The 25,943-nt window shown below is 42.5% G+C and overlaps 1 protein-coding gene across 1 annotated transcript in view; it reads left to right on the forward strand.

The window, feature by feature from the left end:
• NBEAL1 (neurobeachin like 1) overlaps positions 1-25,943 on the forward strand; it is a 209,359-nt gene that overhangs the window by 51,064 nt on the left and 132,352 nt on the right. The window contains exons 4-8 of the mRNA XM_038748824.1: positions 6,021-6,182; positions 8,487-8,568; positions 11,180-11,307; positions 18,989-19,071; positions 21,431-21,516. Coding sequence (XP_038604752.1) covers positions 6,021-6,182; positions 8,487-8,568; positions 11,180-11,307; positions 18,989-19,071; positions 21,431-21,516 — 541 coding nt within the window. The remainder of the gene's footprint in view (positions 1-6,020; positions 6,183-8,486; positions 8,569-11,179; positions 11,308-18,988; positions 19,072-21,430; positions 21,517-25,943) is intronic.

Genomic DNA, 25,943 nt, shown 5'->3' on the forward strand with positions numbered 1-25,943 from the left:
CACTTTGTCTCCCTTAAGGCCAGGCCAGGGTCATTCAGTCATTCATTCAATCGTATTTATTGAGCGCTTACTGGGTGCAGAGCACTGTACTAAGCGCTTGGGAAGTACAAGTGGGCAACAACTAGAAACAGTCCCAACCCAACAGCGGGCTCACAGTCTAGAAGGGGGAGACAGACAACAAAACAGCACATATTAACAAAATGAAATAGATAGAATGGTAAATATGTAGGCGCTCAATAAATACGGTTGAATGAATGACTTCTCCGTGACATCATCTCAGGAACGCGAAAGGGGTCAGGGAGCGTATTGGCCGTGCGCAGTGTGGTTTGGGAGGGAGACGCTTTGTCTCCCTTAAGGCCAGGCCAGGGTCATTCAGTCATTCATTCAGTCCTATTTATTGAGCGCTTACTGCGTGCAGAGCACTGGACTAAGTGCTTGGGAAGTCCAAGTGGGCAACAACTAGAAACAGTCCCTACCCAGCAGCGGGCTCACAGTCTAGAAGGGGGAGACAGACAACAAAACAGCACATATTAACAAAATGAAATAGATAGAATGGTAAATATGTAGGCGCTCAATAAATACGGTTGAATGAATGACTTCTCCGGGACGTCATCTCCGGGACGCGAAAGGGGTCAGGGAGTGTATTGGCCGTGCGCAGCGCAATTGAGGGGGAGATGCTTTGTCTCCTTTAAGGCCAGGCCAGGGTCATTCAGTCATTCGTTCAATCCTATTTATTGAGCGCTTACTGCGTGCAGAGCACTGGACTAAGCGCTTGGGAAGTCCAAGTGGGCAACAACTAGAAACGGTCCCAACCCAACAGTGGGCTCACAGTCTAGAAGGGGGAGACGGACAACAAAACAGCACATATTAACAAAATGAAATAGATAGAATGGTAAATATGTAGGCGCTCAATAAATACGGTTGAATGAATGACTTCTCCGGGACGTCATCTCAGGAACGCGAAAGGGGTCAGGGAGCGTATTGGCCGTGCGCAGCGCGGTGGGGGGGGAGACGGTTTGTCTCCTTTAAGGCCAGGCCTGGGTCATTCAGCCATTCATTCAATCGTATTTATTGAGCGCTTACTGGGTGCAGAGCACTGTACTAAGCGCTTGGGAAGTCCAGGTTGGCAACATATAGAGACGGTCCCTTCCCAACAGCGGGCTCACAGTCTCGAAGGGGGAGACATCCAACACAACACCACATATTAACAAAATGAAATAAATAGAACAATAACAGGGGCCATGTCTAATCCGATTTGCTAGTATCTACTCCATTCATTCATTCAGTGGTATTTATTGAGCGCTTACTGTGTGCAGAGCACTGGACTAAGCGCTTGGGAAGTACAAGTTGGCAACATATAGAGACGGTCCCTACCCAACAGCACTTAGTACAGTGCCTGGCACATAGTAAGTGCTTAACAAATACCGTAAGTATGATTTTCCCATCTAGATTGTGAGCTCGCTGTGGGCAGGGTTTGTCACTATTGTTTTATTGTGTTTTCAGTCAATCAATCAATCGTATTTATTGAGCGCTTACTGTGTGCAGAGCACTGTACTAAGCGCTTGGGAAGTACAAGTTGGCAACATATAGAGACATTTCCCAAGCGCTTAATACAGTGCTCTGCACACAGTAAGCACCTAATAAATGACTGACTGAATGAATGAACTTGGGAGCTATCATAATAATAATAATAATAATGATGGCATTTGTTAAGCGCTTACTATGTGCAAGGTACTGTTCTAAGCGCTGGGGAGGTTACAAGGTGATCAGGTTGTCCCACGGGGGGCCTCACAGTTTTCACCCCCATTTTACAGATGAGGAAACTGAGTCACAGAGAAGTGAAGTGACTTACCCAAAGTCACACAGCTGACAATTGGCAGAGTCGGGATTTGAACCCGTGACCTCTGACTCCAAAGCCCACGCTCTTTCCACTGAGCCACGCTGCTTCCCGCTTCCGTGGTGGGCCAGCACACTTTTCTCAAGCTTTCCATGATGTTTAAGCCTACATCGGGAAGCAGCATGGCTCAGTGGAAAGAGCCCGGGCTTTGGAGTCAGAGGTCATGGGTTCAAATCCCGGCTCTGCCACTTGTCTGCTGTGTGACCTTGGGCAAGTCACTTAACTTCTCTGAGCCTCAGTTACTTCATCTTTTAGACTGTGAGCCCACTGTTGGGTAGGGACTGTCTCTATATGTTGCCAACTTGTACTTCCCAAGCGCTTAGTACAGTGCTCTGCACACAGTAAGCGCTCAATAAATACGATTGATTGATTGATTCATCTGTAAAATGGGGATTAAGACTGTGAGCCCCACATGGGACAACCTGATCACCTTGTATCCACCCCAGCGCTTAGAACAGTGCTTTGCACATAGTAAGCGCTTAATAAATGCCATCATTATTATTACAGTGCTCTGCACACAGTAAGCACTCAATAAATATGATTCAATGAATGAACTGGCTCACAGCCTAGAAGGGGCACACAGTGTTGACCAACTCTGTTATATTGTACCCTCCCAAGCGCTTAGTACTAAGCGCTTAGTATAGAGAAGCAGCGTGGCTCAGTGGAAAGAGCCCGGGCTTTGGAGTCAGAGGTCATGGGTTCAAATCCCGACTGTGCCAATTGTCAGCTGTGTGACTTTGGGCCAGTCACTTCCCTTCTCTGTGCCTCAGTTCCCTCATCTGTCAAATGGGGATTAAGGTGGTGAGCCCCCTGTGGGACAACCTGATCACCTTGTAACCTCCCCAGCGCTTAGAGCAGTGCTTTGCACATAGTAAACGTCTAATAAATGCTATTATTATTATTATTATTATTATTATTATAGTACAGTGAATTGCACACAGTAAGCGCTCAATAAATATGATTGATTGTGAGACCCAGATCTCCTACAGATGGCCTCCCCCTTCTAAACTGTGAGCCCGTCGTTGGGTAGGGTCCGTCTCTCTCTGTTGCCTACTTGTACTTCCCAAGCGCTTAGTACAGTGCTCTGCACACAGTAAGCGCTCAATATGCCTGAATGAATGAATGAATGACTGGTCAATGACCTGTATATATGTTTGTACATATTTATTACTCTATTTTATTTGTACATATTTATTCTATTTATTGTACTTTGTTAATATGTTTTGTTTTGTTCTTTGTCTCCCCCTTCTAGACTGTGAGCCCACTGTTGGGTAGGGACCGGCTCTAGATGTTGCCAACTTGGACTTCCCAAGCGCTTAGTTCAGTGCTCTGCACACAGTAAGCGCTCAATCAATACGCCTGAATGAATGAATGAATGACCGGTGAATGACCTGTATATATGTATATGTGTTTGTACATATTTATTACTCTATTTTATTTGTACATATTTATTCTATTTATTTTACTTTGTTAATATGTTTGGTTTGGTTGTCTGTCTCCCCCTTCTAGACTGTGAGCCCGCTGTTGGGTAGGGACCGTCTCTATATGTTGCCAACTTGTACTTCCCAAGCGCTTAGTCCAGTGCTCTGCACACAGTAAGCGCTCAATAAATAGGATTGAATGATTGAATGAATGAATGAATTAATTAATTAACTATTTAGACCGTGTCCAATCCTGCCACCTACAGGCCACACTTGATATTACAGGAGCAACGCTCCAGTGCATAACAACTTCATAATAATAAGATAATGATGGCATTTGTTAAGCGCTTACTATGTGCAGAGCACTGTTCTAAGTTCTGGGGGGGATACAGGGTGATCAAGTTGTCCCCCGTGGGGCTCACAATCTTAATCCCCATTTTCCAGATGAGGTAGCTGAGGCTCAGAGAAGTTAAGTGACTTGCCCAAGGTCACACAGCAGACATGTGGCTGAGTCGGGGTTCGAACCCATGACCTCGGACTCCAAAGCCCGGGCTCTTTCCACTGAGCCACGCTGCTTCCACATATCTAGGATATTTATTTTATTTTGTTAATATGCTTTGTTCTCTGTCTCCCCCTTCTAGACTGTGAGCCCACTGTTGGGTAGGGACCGTCTCTAGCTGTTGCCAACTTGGACTTCCCAAGCGCTTAGTACAGTGCTCTGCACACAGTAAGCGCTCAATAAATACGATTGATTGATTGATTGGCCAACTTGTACTTCCCAAGCGCTTAGTACGGTGCTCTGTACACAGTAAGCGCTCAATAAATACGATTGATTGATTGATTGGCCAACTTGCGCTTCCCAAGCGCTTAGTACGGGGCTCTGCACACAGTAAGCGCTCAATAAATACGATTGATTGATTGATTGGCCAACTTGCGCTTCCCAAGCGCTTACTACAGTACTCTGCACACAGTAAAGCGCTCAATAAATACGATTGAATGAGTGAACAAGTGAGTATTGAGAAATCCTAGAGGCGTTTGAAGAAGTGCGGCAAAACAGAGTTTGTCCACGTGTGCTTACACTTTGTTGGAGTTTAGTTGGAAGTTGATCAGTCACGAGAGAGAGTCGAGGGTGGAGACTCCAGTTTACTCCGCGGAAGAAGGCGTTGGTAAACCGCTTCTGGATTTTGACCAAGAAAGCTCTATGGATCCAATCAATCAATCAATCAATCATATTTATTGAGCGCTTACTATGTGCAGAGCACTGTACTAAGCGCTTGGGAAGTACAAATTGGCAACATATAGAGACAGTCCCTACCCAACATTGGGCTCACAGTCTAAAAGGGGGAGACAGAGGAAAAAAAAAACAAACCAAACATACTAACAAAATAAAATAAATAGAATAGATATGTACAAATAAAATAAATAAATAAATAGAGTAATAAATATGTACAAACATATATACAGGTATCCATTCACTCATTCATTCAATCGTATTTATTGAGCGCTTACTGCGTGCAGAGCACCGTACTAAGCGCTTGGGAAGTCCAAGTTGGATCCACTACTAGAGCAACTGCAGATGGAGGTGGGGCGTTGTGGGAGAGGTGTGTCCATGGTGTGTCATTCATTCATTCAGTGGTATTTATTGAGCACTTACTGTGTGCAGAGCACTGTACTAAGCGCTTGGGAAGGACAAGTTGGCAACATATAGAGACGGCCCCTACCCAACAGTGGGCTCACAGTCTAAATGGGGGAGACAGAGAACAAAACCAAACATACTAACAAAATAAAACAAATAGATTAGATATGTACAAATAAAATAAATAGAGAAATAAATATGTACAAACATATATACAGGTGCTGTGGGGACGGGAAGGAGGTAAGATGAGGGGGATGGAGAGGGGGACGAGGGGGAGAGGAAGGAAGGGGCTCAGTCTGGGAAGGCCTCCTGGAGGAGGTGAGCTCTCAGTAGGGCCTCTCGTCACCCAGGTGGGAAATTCTCACGGATAAGGATACGGAACCGTAAAATCCTAATCCTCCTGGACCGCTCAGCTGCCTCGGACACTGTTGACCTCCCCCTTCTCCCAGAAATGTTGCCCAGCCTCGGCTTCCCTGACGCCGATCTATCCGCCAAGCTGGGCCGCTTCTCAACGTTTGGGGGAAGGTGGTGATGATGATGATGGTATTCGTTAAGCGCTTACTATGTGCAAAGCACTGTTCTAAGCGCTGGGGGGGATACAAGGTGATCAAGGTGTCCCACGTGGGGCTCACAGTCTTCATCCCCATTTTACAGCTAGGGGAACTGAGGCTCTAAGAAGGTCACACAGCAGACATGTGGCGGAGTCGGGATTGGAACCCATGACCTCTGACTCCAAAGCCCGGGCTCTTGCCACCGAGCCACGCGGCTTCTCACAGCGTGAGAAGGTGCGCACCCTAGCCCAAGTTTTCCATAATTCCGGCTTTGTCGGCAACACGACGCCTGCGTTATCGGAGACCCGACTGTATTTTCCCCCCTCTCGACTCTATAAACTCCCTTTGGGTAGCGAGCGTGTCTGTCGACTCCGTTGTATTGACCAGTGCTGTGCACACAGTAGGCGCTCAAGAAATACCACCGGTTGATCGATTCTGAAATAATTGCGGCCAGTTGGACCCCATCCTGACCTCTTTTTTATTTTGTATTTTTTTGTCTCCCTCTGTACTTGTAGGGTAGATGATGTACCGCCTGGAATCTCCCTCCTTCCGGATAATATTTTACAGGTTCTGAGGATTCAGCTGCTACAATGCGTCCAGAAAATGGCAGATGGGCTAGAAGAGCCCCAACAAGCCCTGTCCATTCTGTTGGTCAAGTTCTTCATCATCCTTTGCAGGTATCTTTCCTTAGTACTTAGTCCAGTGCTCTGCACACAGGAAGCGCTCAATAAATACGACTGATTGATTTCCTCAAAGTCATTTTCTAGACTGTGAGCCCACTGTTGGGTAGGGACCGTCTCTATATGTTGCCAAGCGCTTAGTACAGTGCTCTGCACACAGTAAGCGCTCAATAAATACGATTGATTGATTATTATTATGATGATGTACCTTCGAGTCGTTTAATAATAATAATAATGGCATTTATTAAGCACTTACTATGTGCAAATCAATCAATCAATCGTATTTATTGAGTGCTTACTGTGTGCAGAGCACTGGACTAAGCGCTTGGGAAGTCCAAGTTGGCAACGTATAGAGACGGTCCCTACCCAACAGTGGGCTCACAGTCTGAAAGGGGGAGACAGAGAACAAAACCAAACATACTAACAAAATAAAATAAATAGAATAGATATGTTCAAGTAAAATAAATAAATAAATAAATAGAGTAATAAATATGTACAAACATATGTACATATATACAGGTATATATGTACAGTGCAAAGCACTGTTCTAAGCGCTGGGGAGGTTACAAGGTGATCAGGTTGTCCCACGGGGGGCTCACAGTCCCAATCCCCGTTTTACAGGTGAGGCAGCTGAGGCCCAGAGAATAATAATAATAATAATGGCATTTATTAAGCGCTTACTATGTGCAAAGCACTGTTCTAAGCGCTGGGGAGGTTACAAGGTGATCAGGTTGTCCCATGGGGGGCTCTCAGTCCCCATCCCCATTTTACAGGTGAGGCAGCTGAGGCCCAGAGAATAATAATAATAATGGTGGCATTTATTAAGCACTTACTATGTGCAAAGCACTGTTCTAAGCGCTGGGGTGGTTACAAGGTGATCAGGTTGTCCCACGGGGGGGGCTCACAGTCCCAATCCCCATTTTACAGGTGAGGCAGCTGAGGCCCAGAGAATAATAATAATAATAATAATAATAGCATTTATTAAGCACTTACTATGTGCAAAGCACTGTTCTAAGCGCTGGGGAGGTTACAAGGTGATCAGGTTGTCCCACGGGGGGCTCACAGTCCCAATCCCCATTTTACAGGTGAGGCAGCTGAGGCCCAGAGAAGTGACTTGCCCAGAGTCACACAGCTGACAGTTGGCGGAGCCGGGATTTGAACCCATGACCTCTGACTCCAAAGCCTGGGCTCTTTCCATTGAGCCACGCTGCTTCTCTTACTAAGTTAAGCACTTACTAGGTGCAAAGCACTGTACTACGCACTGGGTTTGGCACAAGATAATCAGGTTGGGGACAGTCTCTTTCCCAGATGGAGTCCATGTGAGCCAAATGTCTCATCTTGGCCTTGCTTGGCTCCCTCGGTGGTCCGGAATTTCTCTCCGAGAAGCCCGTCTAATGGAATGGTTTGCAAATCAGGATTTTCCGGGATAACTGAATGTTGGTTTGGTGCAGTCACTGTCTGTCAGCAAAACTTCTCAGGGAGGAGCTCCCTGCTCCGTTTATCAATCAATCAATCATTTTATTGAGCGCTTACTGTGTGCAGAGCACTGTGCTAAGCGCTTGGGAAGTACAAATTGGCAACATCTAGAGACAGTCGCTACCCAGCAGTGGGCTCACAGTCTAAAAGGGGGAGACGGAGAACAAAACCAAACATACTAACAGAATAAAATCAATCAATCGTATTTATTGAGCGCTTACTGTGTGCAGAGCACTGTGCTAAGCGCTTGGGAAGTACAAATTGGCAACATCTAGAGACAGTCCCTACCCAGCAGTGGGCTCACAGTCTAAAAGGGGGAGGCAGAGAACAGAACCAAACATACCAACAAAATAAAATAAATAGGATAGAAATGTACAAGTAAAATAAATAAATAAATAGAGTAATAAATATGTACAACCATATATACATATACACAGGTGCTGTGGGGAAGGGAAGGAGGTGTCATCAGCGTAGAGATAATAGATATAGATATGTACAAGTATATATATATATATATATATGTATATATATATATATATATATATATAAAAATAGAATAGATATGTACAAGTAAAATAAATAAGTAGAGACTAGACAAGCATCAGAAATCGCAGCTTCTCTGTCTTTTCAGTAATGTGGTTGACTACCTCTCTGATTTCCTTAAATGAACAGAAAACCTTTGACATTCTGTGTTTTGAAGGCGTTTTACAAATTAAACTTTTTATATGTGACTATGGGAACATGTCCTTATCATTGTAAAATAACGTTATATTAGCGTGTTGCATATGTCTTTATAAAATGACACGGGTTTGGTTTCTTCTGCAGAAATCTGTCAAACGTGGAAGAAATTGGTACCTGCTCCTACATTAACCATGTCATCACCATGACAACGTTTTACGTTCAGCAAGTAAGAATGAAGGACAATCTTTCCCCCTTTCTGCATTTCTAGGAGGAAACCTAGTAGAAATTCAGATATTAAGATTTATTGTAGTAGACTGACTAAAATATATGCAGAAGAGATTAACTGAGAAAGACAAGGTAATCAATCAATCAATCAGTTGTATTTATTGAGCGCTTACGGTGTGCAGAGCACTGTACTAAGCGCTTGGGAAGTACAAGTTGGCAACATATAGAGACGGTCCCTACCCAACAGTGGGCTCATAGTCTATAGAAGGGGGAGACAGAGAACAAAACCAAACATATTAACAAAATAAAATAAATAGAATAGATATGTACAAGTAAAATAGAGTAATAAATATGTACAAACATATATACATATATACAGGTGCTGTGGGGAAGGGAAGGAGGTAAGACGGGGAGGTGGAGATGTACATGGAGATGCAGGTAACAATAATAATAATAATAGCATTTATTAAGCGCTTACTATGTGCAAAGCACTGTTCTAAGCGCTGGGAAGGTTACAGGGTGATCAGGTTGTTCCACGGGGGGCTCACTGTCAATCCCCATTTTAAAGATGAATGTACATGTAATGAAATGTATGTAATGTACATGAAGCCACAATATTGCTGTTCATTTATTCCTTTTAAATAACCAGCATTTGATTTTTATGATTTTGAAGGATGTTAGGCTTTCCAAAAAAAAAAAAATCTATCATTTTTTTCAAAATTCAGTTTGTTTTTCTTCCGGATCACCGAGGTTATATATTCAACTCCTCAAATAATACACTAAAACTCCATTTGGTTTTGTACCGCGTTGGAGAACTCTTCAGTCTTCTAGACTGTGAGCCCACTGTTGGTTAGGGACCGTCTCTATATGTTGCCAACTTGTATTTCCCAAGCGCTTAGTACAGTGCTCTGTACACAGTAAACGCTCAATAAAAATGATTGATTGATTGATTGATTCATCCCCACTTTCCAGATGAGGTAACTGAGGCATAGAGATGTTAAGTGACTTGCCCAAAGTCACACAGCTGATAATTGGCGGAGCCGGGATTTGAACCCATGACCTCTGACTCCAAATAATAATAATGATAATGATGATAATAATAATAATAGTATTTGTTAAGTGCTTACTATGTGCAAAGCACTGTTCTAAGCACTGGGGAGGTTACAAGGTGATCAGGTTGTCCCATGGGGGGCTCACAGTTTTAACCCCCATTTTACAGATGAGGGAACTGAGGCCCAGAGAAGTTAAGTGACTTGCCCAAGATCACACAGCAGACATGTGGCAGAGCCGGGATTTGAACCCATGACCTCTGACTCCAAATAATAATAATAATGATAATAATAGTATTTGTTAAGCGCTTACTATGTGCAAAGCACTGTTCTCAGCGCTGGGGAGGTTACAAGGTGATCAGGTTGTCCCACGGGGGACTCACAGTCTTCATCCCCATTTTCCAGATGAGGTCACTGAGGCCCAGAGAAGTGAAGTGACTTGCCCAAAGTCACACAGCTGACTCTTGGCGGAACCAGGATTTGAACCCATGACCTCTGACTCAAAAGCCCCTGCTCTTTCCACTGAGCCACGCGGAATTGTTAGGCATGTTACCTGCCTGCAAGGATCTTGTGGTCTAGAGTGTTACTACTCTTTCAATTATCATTATTATCATTATTATTATCACACTCAGTCTGTCTTTATTGCCCACTCTTGGCCCTCTCCGACTCTCCGATTTTATCATTCATTCATTCAATCGTATTTATTGAGCGCTTACTGTGTGCAGAGCACTGTACTAAGCGCTTGGGAAGTACAATTTGGCAACATCTAGAGACGGTCCCTACCCAACAGTGGGCTCGCAGTCTAGAAGGGGGAGACAGAGAACAAAACCAAACATATTAAAATAAATAGAATATGTACAAGTAAAATAAATAGGGTAATAAATACGCACAAACATATATACAGGTGCTGTGGGGAGGGGAAGGAGGTAAGGGGGGGGGGGATGCGGATTCATTCATTCAATCGTATTTATTGAGCGCTTACTGTGTGCAGAGCACTGTACTAAGCGCTTGGGAAGTACAAGTAGAGAAGCAGCATGGCTCAGTGGAAAGAACCCGAGCTTCGAAGTAAGAGGTCATGGGTTCAAATCCTGGCTCTGCCAATTGTCAGCTGTGTGACTTTGGGAAAGTCACTTCATCTTCCTTGGTTTTATCGAACCCATCCCTGGGACCCACTACCCTGCCCCACTTTGAGCTGTCCAAAATCCCATCTTAAGATTTTATATCTGAAGATGGCTTATCTTGAGAGGAATAACTGTTACTTGCATTCTGAGTTGAGACACATTACAGCACCTGTATATATGTTTGTACATATTTATTACTCTATTTATTTTACTTGTACATATCTATTCTATTTATTTTACTTTGTTAGTATGTTTGGTTTTGTTCTCTGTCTCCCCCTTTTAGACTGTGAGCCCACTGTTGGGTAGGGACTGTCTCTGTATGTTGCCAATTTGTACTTCCCAAGCGCTTAGTACAGTGCTCTGCACTTAGTAAGCGCTCAATAAATACGATTGATTGATTAATAAAGCTCCGTTGCATTCACGTCTTTGTTTTTTTCCTCAGTTGAAGAGCAAAACGAAGGAGAAAGAGGTGGCTGATCAGACGGCGGTTGAAGAATTTGTCAGACATGCCCTGGCTTTTTGTGAGAGTCTCTATGACCCATATCGCAATTGGAGGCAGAGAATTGCAGGGTATGACATAAAACAATGGTTTATTGTAGCACAATTGGATTTTCTTTGGTCCTATATCCACTAGGCCAAGCTGCTTAAGTTTCATTCATTCATTCATTCATTCAATCGTATTCATTCATTCATTCAATCGTATTTATTGAGCACTTACTGTGTGCAGAGCACTGCATTAAGCGCTTGGGAAGTCCAAGTTGGCAACATCTAGAGCCGGTCCCTACCCAACAGCGGGCTCACCGTCTAGAAGGGGGAGACAGACAACAAAACCAAACGTATTAACAAAATAAAATAAATAGAATAAATCTGTACAAATAAAATAATTAAATAAATAGAGTATACAAGCATATATACAGGTGCTGTGGGGAGGGGACAACAAAACAAAGCATATTAACACAATAAAATGAATAGAATAAATATGTACAAATAAAATAGAGTATACAGATATATATACAGGTGCTGTGGGGAGGGAACAACAAAACAAAACATATTAACACAATAAAATAGATAGAATAAATATGTACAAAGAAAATAAATAAATAAATAGAGTATACAAACATATATACAGGTGCTGTGGGGAGGGGACAACAAAACAAAACATATTAACACAATAAAATAAATAGAATAAATATGTACAAAGAAAATAAATAAATAAATAGAGTATACAAACATATATACAGGTGCTGTGGGGAGGGGACAACAAAACATATTAACAAAATAAAATAAATAGAATAAATATGTACAAAGAAAATAAATAAATAAATAGAGTATACAAGCATATATACAGGTGCTGTGGGGAGGGGACAACAAAACAAAACATATTAACAAAATAAAATAAGTAGAATAAATATGTACAAAGAAAATAAATAAATAAATAGAGTATACAAACATGTACAGGTGCTGTGGGGAGGGGACAACAAAACAAAGCATATTAACAAAATAAAAGAAGTAGAATAAATATGTACAAAGAAAATAAATAGAGTATACAAACATATATACAGGTGCTGTGGGGAGGGGACAACAAAGCAAAACATAGTAACAAAATAAAATAAGTAGAATAAATATGTACAAAGAAAATAAATAAATAGAGTATACAAACATATACAGGTGCTGTGGGGAGGGGACAACAAAACAAAGCATATTAACAAAATAAGTAGAATAAATATGTACAAAGAAAATAAATAAATAGAGTAATAAATATGTACAAACATATATACATATAAACAGGTGCAATGGGGAGGGGAAGGAGGTAAGGTGGGGGGGGATGGGGCGGGGGGAGGAGGGGGAGAGGAAGGAGGGGGCTCAGTCTGGGAAGGCCTCCTGGAGGAGGTGAGCTCTCAGTAGGGCTTTGAAGGGAGGAAGACAGCGAGCTTGGCGGATGGGCAGAGGGATTGGGGGCATTCCAGGCCTGGGGGAGGACGTGGGCCGGGGGTCGATGGCGGGACAGGCGAGAGCGAGGTACGGTGAGGAGATTAGCGGCGGAGGAGCGGAGGGTGCGGGCTGGGCTGGAGAAGGAGAGAAGGGAGGGGAGGTAGGAGGGGGCGAGGGGATGGATGGATGGACAGCCTGGAAGCCCAGGGTGAGGAGTTTCTGCCTGATGCGTAGGTTGATTGGTAGCCACTGGAGATTTTTGAGGAGTTTCTTCAGTATGGTCGATACTGATACCCTAGTTCCACCTTTAGAAAATCAATTCCTCCCCCTGGCCCGGAATGCCCTCCCTCCGCACATCCGCCAAGCTGGCTCTCTTCCCCACTTCAAAGCCCTACTGAGAGCTCCCTTCCTCCAGGAGGCCTTCCCACACTGAGCTCCCTTTTTCCTCTCCTCCTCCCCACCCCCCCGCCCTACCTCCTTCCCTTCCCCACAGCACCTGTATATATGTTTGTACAGATTATTACTCTATTTATTTTACTTGTATATATTTACTATTCTATTTATTTTGTTAAGGATGTGCCTCTAGCTTTATTTCTGTTTATTCTGGTGACTTGACACCTGTCCACATGTTTTGTTGTCTGTCTCCCCCTTCTAGACTGTGAGCCCGTTGTTGGGTAGGGGCCGTCTCTATATGTTGCCAACTTGTAGTTCCCAAGCGCTTAGTCCAGTGCTCTGCACACAGTAAGCGCTCAATAAATACGATTGAATGAATGAATTGCTTCTGCCTTTGAAGAATTGCCTGTAAGTTAAGGAAAGGGACTGTGAGCCCGTTGTTGGGTAGGGACCGTCTCATACATGTTGCCAGCTTATACTTTCTGAGCGCTTAGGACAGTGCTCTGCACACAGTAAGTGCTCAATAAATGTGATTGAATGAATGAATGAATGAATGAATGAATGAATGAAAGTAAAGTAGAAGTGCACTCATTCCAACGCTGTCTCAGAAGCAAAGCTCTTAAGACTTGTTTTAATTTTCTAAATGTAATAGGGAATTGGAACAAATTTCATTACAAAATTCTTAGGCCCGTAAGGAAAAGGTGCTTCTAACTGACATTTTTCCACAGTCCATCCGGGTATATTATCAAAGCAGCCTGACAGGAAATAAAAGGGCAGGGAAAAACTAGCTTAGCGTAGAATAAGTGATGTATGACAAAGTAACCAACCATTTTGAAATAAATGCTTTTTCTATCTGGAAATCCAAGCACAGCTGTGAGTCAGTTGAAGGGGACTCTATTACTCTATTTATTTATTTATCTTACTTATACATATCTATTCTATTTATTTTATTTTGTTAGTATGTTTGATTTTGTTCTCTGTCTCCCCCTTCTAGACTGTGAGCCCGCTGTTGGGTAGGGACTGTCTCTATGTGTTGCCGACTTGTACTTCCCAAGCGCTTAGTACAGTGCTCTGCACACAGTAAGTGCTCAATAAATATGATTGATTGATTGATTGACCGGGACTCTCCTTTCATTCATTCATTCATTCAGCTGTATTTATTGAGTGCTTACTGTGTGCAGAGCACTGTACTGAGCGCTTGGGAAGTACAGGCTGGCAACATATAGAGACAGTCCCTACCCAACAGTGGGCTCACAGTCTAAAAAGGGGAGACAGAGAACCAAACCAAACATACTAACAAAATAAAATAAATAGAATAGATATGTACAAGTAAAATAAATAGAGTAATAAATATGTACAAACATATATACATATATACAGCAACACCTGATAGGTTCATTCACTGACTGACTGCCCGCTCCAAATTACTTTATCGATAAAAATCTCATGTTTCAGGACATCGAATCTCTTCCACAACCTCTGCTTCAATTCTTTGAGAAATCCCTGCTTTGGTTACTGAATTTAAAATGAATAACAAATAGAAAAAGGGGTGGGAAATAATTTCAAATCCATTAAAGGGTAAACTTCTGCAACTTGGGAGAGTACAGTGTAGCAACAGACACATTCCCTGCCCACGAGATCACGGTCTAAAGGAAGAGACAGATGTTACTATAAATAAATAAAATACCGATATATTCAGATATCTGCTGTGGGGATGGGAGGGAGAATCAACGAAGGAGCAAGTCAGGGCGACATAGAAGGGAGTGGGAGAAGAGGAGAGCTTAGTCTGGGAAGGCTTCTTGGAGGAGATCTGCCTTCAATGTGACTTTGAATACGATTCAAATACGATTGATGATTTGAAATCAATCAGATTTTGTGGCATCAAAATACGATTGATGATTTGAAGTGGGGGAGAGCAATTATCTGTCTGATATGAGAAGGGGGAGGGCATTCCAGGCCAGAAGTAGGGTGTGGGTGAGAGGTTGGCGGTGAGATAGATAAGATGGAGATACAGTGAGAAGGTGAGCATTAGAGGAACGAAGCGTTCTGGCTGGGTTGTAGTTGGAGAGTAGCGAGGTGAGGTGGGAGGGACAAGGTGATTAAGTGCTTTAAAGCCAATGGTGAGGAGTTTTATTTGATGCAGAGGTGGATGGTCAATCAGTAGAGTTTCTTCGCGAACGGGGAAACATGGTCTGAACATTTTTGAAGGAAAGTCCTCCCCCTTTTAGACTGTGAGCCCACTGTTGGGTAGGGACTGTCTCTATATGTTGCCAACTTGTAACAATAATAATAATAATAATAATGGCATTTGTTAAGCACTTACTATGTGCAAAGCCCTGTTCTAAGCGCTGGGGGGGAATACAAGGTGATCAGGTTGTCCCACGTGGGGCTCACAGTCTTCATCCCCATTTTACAGATGAGGTAACTGAGGCTCAGAGAAGTTAAGTGACTTGCCCGAGGTCACACAGCAGACATGTGGCAGAGCCGGGATTCGAACCCATGACCTCTGACTCCAAAGCCCGTGCTCTTTCCACTGAGCCACGCTGCCTCTCTTGTACTTCCCAAACGCTTAGTACAGTGCTCTGCACACAGTAAGCGCTCAATAAATACGATTGATTGATTGTGTATATATATATATACATATATAAACATATGTATATATGTTTGTACGTATTTATTACTCTATTTATTTTACTTGTACTTATCTATTCTATTTATTTTATTTTGTTAGTATGTTTGGTTTTGTTCTCTGTCTCCCCCTTCTAGACTGTGAGCCCACTGTTGGGTAGGGACTGTCTCTATATGTTGCCAACTTGGACTTCCCAAGCGCTTAGTACAGTGCTCTGCACACAGTAAGCGCTCAATAAATACGATTGATTGATTGATTGATTGATTGAAAGTGATTCGGGCAGCAGAATGGAGTCTGGACTGGAACGGGGAGAGACAGGAGACAGGGAGGTCAGCAAGGAGGCCGTTACAGTCATCAAGGTGGGATAGGATAAAGTGCTTGCATTAATGTGGTAGCAGTTTGGGTGGAGAAGAAGGGGGGATTTTGGTGATATTGTGAAGGTAGATCTGACAGGATTTAGTGACGCCTTGAATGCATGGGTGGAGCGAGAGAGAGAGGAGTCAAGGATAATGCTAAGGGTACAGGCTCGTGAGACAATGGTGGTGTCATCAACGGTGATGGGAAAGTGAGCAGGAGGACGGGGTTTGGGTGGGAAGATAAGAATCAATCAATCGTATTTATTGAGCGCTTACTGTGTGCAGAGCACTGTACTAAGAAGTTCAGTTTTAGCCATATTAAGCTTGAGGTGACGAGAGGACTTCCAAATAAAGATGGCTTGAAGGCAGGAGGCAATGCAAGACTGCAGAGGGGGAGAGAGATCCTGTCTATAATTATTATTCTTATTGTTATTATTATTACACCATAACTATTAAGTACTAGAGAATCAATCAATCCATCAATCGTATTTATTGAGCGCTTACTGTGTGCAGAGCACTGTACTAAGAAGTTCAGTTTTAGCCATATTAAGCTTGAGGTGACGAGAGGACTTCCAAATAAAGATGGCTTGAAGGCAGGAGGCAATGCAAGACTGCAGAGGGGGAGAGAGATCCTGTCTGTAATTATTATTTTTATTGTTATTATTATTACACCATAACTAGTAAGTACTAGAGAATCAATCAATCCATCAATCGCATTTATTGAGCGCTTACTGTGTGCAGAGCACTGTACTAAGAAGTTCAGTTTTAGCCATATTAAGCTTGAGGTGACGAGAGGACTTCCAAATAAAGATGGCTTGAAGGCAGGAGGCAGTGCAAGACTGCAGAGGGGGAGAGAGATCCTGTCTATAATTATTATTCTTATTGTTATTATTATTACACCATAACTATTAAGTACTAGAGAATCAATCAATCCATCAATCGTATTTATTGAGCGCTTACTGTGTGCAGAGCACTGTACTAAGAAGTTCAGTTTTAGCCATATTAAGCTTGAGGTGACGAGAGGACTTCCAAATAAAGATGTCTTGAAGGCAGGAGGCAATGCAAGACTGCAGAGGGGGAGAGAGATCCTGTCTATAATTATTATTCTTATTGTTATTATTATTACACCATGACTATTAAGTACTAGAGAATCAATCAATCCATCAATAGTATTTATTGAGCGCTTACTGTGTGCAGAGCACTGTACTAAGAAGTTCAGTTTTAGCCATATTAAGCTTGAGGTGATGAGAGGACTTCCAAATAAAGATGTCTTGAAGGCAGGAGGCAATGCAAGACTGCAGAGGGGGAGAGAGATCCTGTCTATAATTATTATTCTTATTGTTATTATTATTACACCATAACTATTAAGTAGTAGAGAATCAATCAATCCATCAATCGTATTTATTGAGCGCTTACTGTGTGCAGAGCACTGTAGTAAGCGCTTGGGAAGTACAAGTTGGCATCATGTAGAGACAGTCCCTACCCAACAGTGGGCTCACAGTCTACTAGAGAAGCAGAGTTGCTCAGTGGAAAGAGCCCGGGCTTGGAAGCCAGTGGTCATGGGTTCTAATCCCGGCTCTGCCACTTGTCAGCTGTGTGACTTTGGGCAAGTCACTTCACTTCTCTGGGCCTCAGTTACCTCATCTGTAAAATGGGGATTAAGACTGTGAGCCCCACGTGGGACAACCTGATTACCTTGTATCCCCCCCAGCGCTTAGAACAGTGCTTGGCACATAGTAAGTGCTTAACAAATGCCATCATCATTATTATTAGTATTACTATCATTAATAATATGTATTAAAGCATTTAGTATGTACCAATCAATCAGTCAATCCTATTTATTGAGCACTTACTGTGTGCAGAGCACTGTACTAAGCGCTTCGGAAGTACAAGTTGGCAACATATAGAGATGGTCCCTACCCAACAGTGGGCTCACAGTCTAGAAGGGGAATAGTACTAGAATAGTACCAAGCACTATACTACACACTAGGGTAGATACAAGATAATTAGGTTGGAATAGTCTCAATTTTTCCAAAGATACTTCCCTGCTTCCTTATATGAGTCTGAAATTAGGAGACCATTGACCTTTATCGCTCGAGATCTTACGGAAAAGAGGACAATGTGATGTCCAGGCCCATTCTAGAATCATTAAACCATTTTTATGTAATATTCAGCAGTGCTTGTTACCTTCTTGGACATCATACAGGGTTAGTTGTCAGTTATCTGTTCTCCAAGAACTTAAAATCTAATGAAAATCATGTAATCGATTTCAATTCAATTCATGCAGTTACAGAAGTTTACCCTTTAATGGATTTGAAATTATTTCCCACCCCTTTTTTTTTTGTTGTTATTCATTTTAAATTCAGTAACCAAAGCAGGGATTTCTCAAAGAATTGAAGCAGAGGTTGCGAAAGAGATTCGATGTCCTGAAACATGAGATTTTTATCGGTAATTTGGAGCGGGCAGTCAGTCAGTGAATGAACCTATCGGGTGTTGCTGTATATATGTATATATGTTTGTACATATTTATTACTCTATTTTACTTGTACATATCTATTCTATTTTATTTTGTTAGTATGTTTGGTTTTGTTCTCTGTCTCCCCCTTTTAGACTGTGAGCCCACTGTTGGGTAGGGACTGTCTCTATATGTTGCCAACTTGGACTTCCCAAGCGCTTAGTACAGTGCTCTGCACACAGTAAGCGCTCAATAAATACGATTGATTGAGTTGTTCTTATTATCTGTAGGTTATATCTAACACAGTAGTAATTTAGACTACTGGTATGAATTTTGGTTTCAAGTGTTCATATTGTTAGGATGGCAAACGTCTAAGGTTACGGATGACATTTCGGTGGTATCTTTGGGATGATCTGAGAAACCTGTGCCGTCTCAAAATGTTCGTCTCAATATTGCTTGTATTTTTCTTTTTATGTCCAACTTCAGAAGAATCCTGAGTTCGGTAGAGAAGAGCAGACAGAAATATAAACCAGCCTGCCTTACAGTGGAGTTTATCCCCTTTTTTTACCGTAAGTTTAAACTCTCGTGGATCCAATCCCAGAACGACTGCAGAAGGAGGTGGGGCGTTCTGGGAGAGTATGCGCTTAACAGGTACCATAATTCATCATCATCAATCGTATTTATTGAGCGCTTACTATGTGCAGAGCACTGGACTAAGCGCTTGGGAAGTACAAATTGGCAACATATAGAGACAGTCCCTACCCAACAGTGGGCTCACGGTCGAAAAATATACAAGAGTCAGACACAGTCCCTATCCCACATGGGGCTCACAGACTGTGTGGGAGAGAGAACTGGTATTTAATCCACAGATGAAGAAACCAAGGCACAGGGAATTTAAGCGACTTGCCTGAGGTCACAGAAGTAGGATTCGAACCCGAATCCTCCGATTGCTAGGCCCCCCCCCCGCCCCGGGCAGTTTTCACCAAGTGGGAAGCAGCGTGGCTCAGTGGAAAGAGCCCGGGCTTTGGAGTCAGAGGTCATGGGTTCAAATTTGGGCAAGTCACTTCACTTCTCTGGGCCTCAGTTACCTCATCTGGAAAATGGGGATGAAGACTGGGAGCCCCCCCGTGGGACAACCTGATCACCTCGTAAACTCCCCAGCGCTTAGAACAGTGCTTTGCACATAGTAAGTGCTTAATAAATGCCATTAAAAAATATATATATAAGTGGTGCTGCTTCTCAGCTTAAGTCCGTCTCCGAGTTGATCACCTTCTTCAGGACTTTTCGGAGGGTAGAATGTGGCAATGTGGTATTAAAGGAGATTGATTTCTTTCTTCTTATAATAATAATAATAATGATAGCATTTATTAAGCGCTTACTATGTGCAAGGCACTGTTCTAAGCGCTAGGGAGGTTACAAGGTGATCAGGTTGTCCCACGGGGGGCTCACAGTCTTCATCCAGCTGTGTGACTTTGGGCAAGTCACTTAACTTCTCTGGGCCTCAGTTCCGTCATCTGTAAAATGGGGATGAAGACTGTGAGCCCCCCCGTGGGACAACCTGATCACCTTGTTGTAACCCCCCAGCTCTTAGAACAGTGCTTTGCACATAGTAAGCGCTTAATAAATGCTATCATTATTATTATTATCCCCATTTTCCAGATGAGGTAACTGAGGCCCAGAGGAGTGAAGTGACTTGCCCAAAGTCACCCAGCTGACAAGTGGCGGAGCCGGGATTTGAACCCATGACCTCTGACTCCAAAGCCCGGGCTCTTTCCACTGAGCCACGCTGCTTCTCTTCTTTCTTCTGTGGACTGGGAGAAAAGGGAAAATAGCAATCTTTCTTGGATATATTGAATTCATGATTGCCTGGAGAAAGACTGGTAAAATATGTGGCTTTTCATGACTTCTCCAGCCCTTTTGCAAGTGTGTAATTATAACAAACCGTAATTATCATCATCATCATCAATCGTATTTATTGAGCGCTTACTATGTGCAGAGCACTGTACTGAGCGCTTGGGAAATACAAATTGGCAACAATTACTGTGTCAGGGCCAGTAAAATTGCACTTTTTTCCCCAATTGTTCAAGTTTGGCAGGTCATCTGTAAAAGAGAGCGTTGCGGTGATGCTGGTTTTTAACACTGAGGTGTTCGCGCAATTATTTTTTGTCCTATGCAAAAATAATCTTTTGTGGATTTAACTGTGGTGCTGTAAGATTATTTCTACGGCAACAGCAGTCCAGTTAATGTTTATTTCCACCAGGAATTTAAGATGCTGTGTCTGTATGGGATTCACAGTAGATATTATAGGGGCAAAGATGAGGAGTAAAGGGTATGTTTAGGGAGCTAAAGACTTTAACACACTGAGGCCTCTCCAATATAGGGAAATGTCCATTTTTAACTTGTGAATTTCAGTCATAGAGCTAATTAGCTGGTAAGAAGTACCGTCATCCTTACTATTGTCCAAATTGAGAAGTATTATTATCAATAATAATGTCAATCATTATTATTAATAATAATCATTATCAAGAAGCAGCGCGGCTCGGTGGAAAGAGCCCGGGCTTTGAAGTCAGAGGTCATAGGTTCAAATCCCGGCTCCGCCAGTTGTCAGCTGGGTGACTTTGGGCAAGTCACTTCACTTCTCTGGGCCTCAGTTACCTCATCTGGAAAATGGGGATGAAGACTGAGCCCCTCGTGGGACAATCGGATCACCTTGTAACCTCCCCAGCGCTTAGAAGAGTGCTTTGCACATAGTAAGCCCTTAAGTGCTATTATTATTATTAATAATAATAATATCACTATATTAGAATCTAATAGTATTTTATAGAATGAGCTTTGTAGTAATTATTAATACTTCTCATCCTTTAGCGTAAAGAATGAGTAATAGGTCTATTTTCTTGTGAGAAACTTTTTTTTCTCTTTGATTTCTAGAGTGTTTTCAGGAAAGTGAGCATCTCAAGGAAAGTCTCAAGTGTTGCTTGTTGCATCTCTTCGGAGCCATTATAGCCGGTGGTCAGGTGAGCCAAACACAACACCAACAGAATAAAATCTTCACCCTTTCAAAAAAAGTGGCACTGATCTGCACACAACCCAGAACAATTCACCAATATCTGTACAGAGTTTCTGAGAAGCAGCGTGGCTCAGTGGAAAGAGCCCGGGCTTTGGAGTCGGACGTCATGGGTTCGAATTCCGGCTCCGCCAACTGTGGGCAAGTCATTTCACTTCTCTGCGCCTCAGTGACCTCGTCTGTAAAATGGGGATTAAAACTGTGAGCCCCACACGGGATAACCTGATGACCTTGTAACCTCCCCAGCGCGTAGACCAGTGCTTTGCACGTAGTAAGTGCTTAACAAATACCATCGTTATTATGAGGATGATAATCAATCAATCAATCAATCGTATTTATTGAGCGCTTACCGTGTGCAGAGCACTGTACTAAGCGCTTGGGAAGTCCAAGTTGGCAACATATAGAGACAGTCCCTACCCAACAGTGGGCTCACAGTCTAGAAGGGGGAGACAGAACGAAACCAAACATACTAACAAAATAGAATAAATAGAATAGATATGTACAAGTAAAATAAATAAATAGAGTAATAAATATGTACAAACATATATACAGGTACATTAAGCCACACTGGTAACAACAAAAACACACATATTAACAAAATAAATAGAATAGATATGTACAAGTAAAATAAATAAATACATAGAGTAATAAATATGTACAAACGTATATACATATAAAAATAATAATGGCATTTATTAAGCACTTACTACGTTGATGATGATGAAGGCAAACGTAAAAATAATCACGATTTCAACGGATAGTGCAAATCGGTTAATATCATGCCTGTCTGATGTTCACGGAGGTTACCCTGCAGGCTTTCGGTTCAGAGCCCTTCCCTGAAGCAGATTCTGAATATAGTCTCCTAGGAGGAGAAATAATTTATATTTTTGCAAAGCAGTCTGATTGATTAATTATGTCTCTCCTCACCCAGACAGTGAAATTCTCAAGGAACTTCTCAGCCCCTTTTCATATAAACTTAGTGTTAGCAACTATAAAGCGTAGATCAATCAATCAATCAATCAGTCGTATTTATTGAGCGCTTACTGTGTGCAGAGCACTGTACTAAGCGCTTGGGAAGTACAAGTTGGCAACATATAGAGACAGTCCCTACCCGACAGTGGGCTCTGCAGCTGCCCTTTTTTTCAGGCCAGTGAAGCAGTGAAATGGTTGGAGTGAGCCTGTCGGCCTTTCAGAGTTAACTGAAGGTACCAATCAATCAATCAATCAATCAATCGTATTTATTGAGCGCTTACTATGTGCAGAGCACTGTACTAAGCTCTTGGGAAGTACAAATTGGCAACACATAGAGACAGTCCCTACCCAACAGTGGGCTCACAGTCTAAAAGGGGGAGACAGAGAACAGAACCAAACATACCAACAAAATAAAATAAATAGGATAGAAATGTACAAGTAAAATAAATAAATAAATAAATAAATAAATAAATAGAGTAATAAATATGTACAACCATATATACATATATACAGGTATATATACTTATATACATATATACATGTATACATATATACATATATCATTGGTATATACATATATACCAGTGAGAAGCAGGGTGGCCTAATGATCAATCAATCAATCAATCGTATTTATTGAGCACTTACTGTTTGCAGAGCACTGTACTAAGCGCTTGGGAAATACAAGTCGACAACACATAGAGACAGTCCCTTCCCAACAGCGGGCTCACAGTCTAGAAGGAGGAGACAGAATGGATAGATCTCAACCCTGGGAGTCAGAAGGACCTGGGTTATAGTCCCGGCGCCGCCACTCATCTGCTGTGTGACCTTGGGGAAGTCACTTCACTTCACTTTCCACCGAGCAGCGTGGCTCAGTGGAAAGAGCCCGGGCTTTGGAGTCAGAGGTCATGGGTTCGTATCCCGGCTCCACCACTTGTTAGCTGTGTGACTTTGGGCAAGTCACTTCACTTCTCTGGGCCTCAGTTCCCTCATCTGGAAAATGGGGATTAAGTCTGTGAGCCCCACGTGGGACAACTTGATTACCTTGTATCTACCCAAGCGCTTAGAACAGTGCTTTGCACATAGTAAGCGCTTAATAAATGCCATCATTATTATTATTATTACTTCACGTCTCTACACCTCTGTTCCCACATCTGTAAAATGGGGATTAAAACTGTGAGCCCCATGTGGGACAGGGAGTGTGTCCAACCTGATTACCTTATAATAATAATAATGGCATTTGTTAAGCGCTTATTACGTACAAAGCACTGTTCTAAACCCTGGGGAGGTTACAAGGTGATCAGGTTGTCCCACGGGGGGCTCACAGTCTTAATCCCTGTTTTACAGATGAGGGAACTGAGGCCCAGAGAAGTGAAGTGATTTCCCAAAGTCAAACAGCCGATAATTGGCAGAGCTGGGATTTGAACCCATGACCTCTGATTCCAAAGCCCGGGCTCTTTCCACTGAGCCATGCTGCTTCTCTATCTTGTATCTTGTACTTTGTATTGAGAAGCAGTGTGGTTCAATGGAAAGAGCCTGGGCTTTGGAGTCAGAGGTCATGGGTTCAAATCCCAGCTCCGCCAATTGTCAGCTGTTTGACTTTGGGCAAGTCACTTCACTTCTCTGGGCCTCAGTTCCCTCATCTGTAAAATGGGGTTGAACCCTGTGGGACCCCCACTCAGAGCTTAGAACAGTGTTTTGCACATAGTAAGCGCTTAATAAATGCCATCAATATTATTATTATTGTATCTACCCCAGCACTTAGAATAGCGCCTGGCATTCATTCACTCCTTCATTCATTCAATTGTATTCATTGAGCAATTACTGTGTGCGGAGCACTGTATTAAGCACTTGGGAGAGTATAATACAACAGTAAGTGGACACATTCCCTGATCACAACAAGTTTATTTTCTAGATGGGGGAGACAGGCATCAATACAGATAAATTACAGATATATATTTAAGTGCTGTGGGGTTGGCACGTAATAAACTCTCAACAAGTACCTTGTTGAGGTACATGTCAGTATTTCTGCACTGAAAGGCCTTTAGGATTTGCACATGTGGAAACATTTGTGCTTTCTCACACTTGGGAGAGTATAATACAGCAGTCAGTGGACACATTCCCTGATCACAACGAGTTTATTTTCTAGATTGGGGGAGACAGGCATCAATACAGATAAATTACAGATATGTATTTAAGTGCTGTGGGGTTGGCACGTAGTAAACTCTCAAGAAGTACCTTGTTGAGGTACATGTCAGTATTTCCGCACCCGAAAGGCCTTTAGGATTTGCACATGTGGAAACATTTGTGCTTCCTCGCACTTGGGAGAGTATAATACAGCAGTAAGTGGACACATTCCCCGATCACAACGAGTTTATTTTCTAGATTGGGGGAGACAGACATCAATACAGATAAATTACAGATATGTATTTAAGTGCTGTGGGGTTGGCACGTAATAACCTCTCAACAAGTACCTTGTTGAGGTACATGTCAGTATTTCCGCACCCGAAAGGCCTTTAGGATTTACACATTTGGCAACATTTGTGCTTCCTCGCACTTGGGAGAGTATAATACAGCAGTAAGTGGACACATTCCCTGATCACGACGAGTTTATTTTCTAGATTGGGGGAGACAGACATCAATACAGATAAATTACAGATATGTATTTAGGTGCTGTGGGGTTGGCATGTAATAAACTCTCAACAAGTACCTTGTTGAGGTACATGTCAGTATTTCCGCACCCGAAAGGCCTTTAGGATTTACACATGTGGCAACATTTGTGTTTCCTCGCACTTGGGAGAGTATAATACAGCAGTAAGTGGACACATTCCCTGATCACAACGAGTTTATTTTCTAGATTGGGGGAGACAGGCATCAATACAGATAAATTACAGATATGTATTTAAGTGCTGTGGGGCTGGCACATAGTAAACTCTCAACAAGTGCCTTGTTGAGGTACATGTCAGTATTTTTGCAACCGAAAGGCCTTTAGGTTTTACACATGTGGAAACATTTGTGCTTCCTCGCACTTGGGAGAGTATAATACAGCAGTAAGTGGACACATTCCCTGATCACAACGAGTTTATTTTCTAGACTGGGGGAGACAGGCATCAATACAGATAAATTACAGATATGTATTTAAGTGCTGTGGGGTTGGCACGTAATAAACTCTCAACAAGTACCTTGTTGAGGTACATGTCAGTATTTCTGCACCCGATAGGCCTTTAGGATTTACACATGTGGCATATTTGTGCTTCCTCGCACTTGGGAGAGTATAATACAGCAGTAAGTGGACACATTCCCTGATCACAACGAGTTTATTTTCTAGACTGGGGGAGACAGGCATCAATACAGATAAATTACAGATATGTATTTAAGTGCTGTGGGGTTGGCACGTAATAAACTCTC

This window comes from Tachyglossus aculeatus, chromosome 7 (assembly GCF_015852505.1).
Source record: "Tachyglossus aculeatus isolate mTacAcu1 chromosome 7, mTacAcu1.pri, whole genome shotgun sequence".
Lineage (NCBI taxonomy): Eukaryota > Metazoa > Chordata > Mammalia > Monotremata > Tachyglossidae > Tachyglossus > Tachyglossus aculeatus.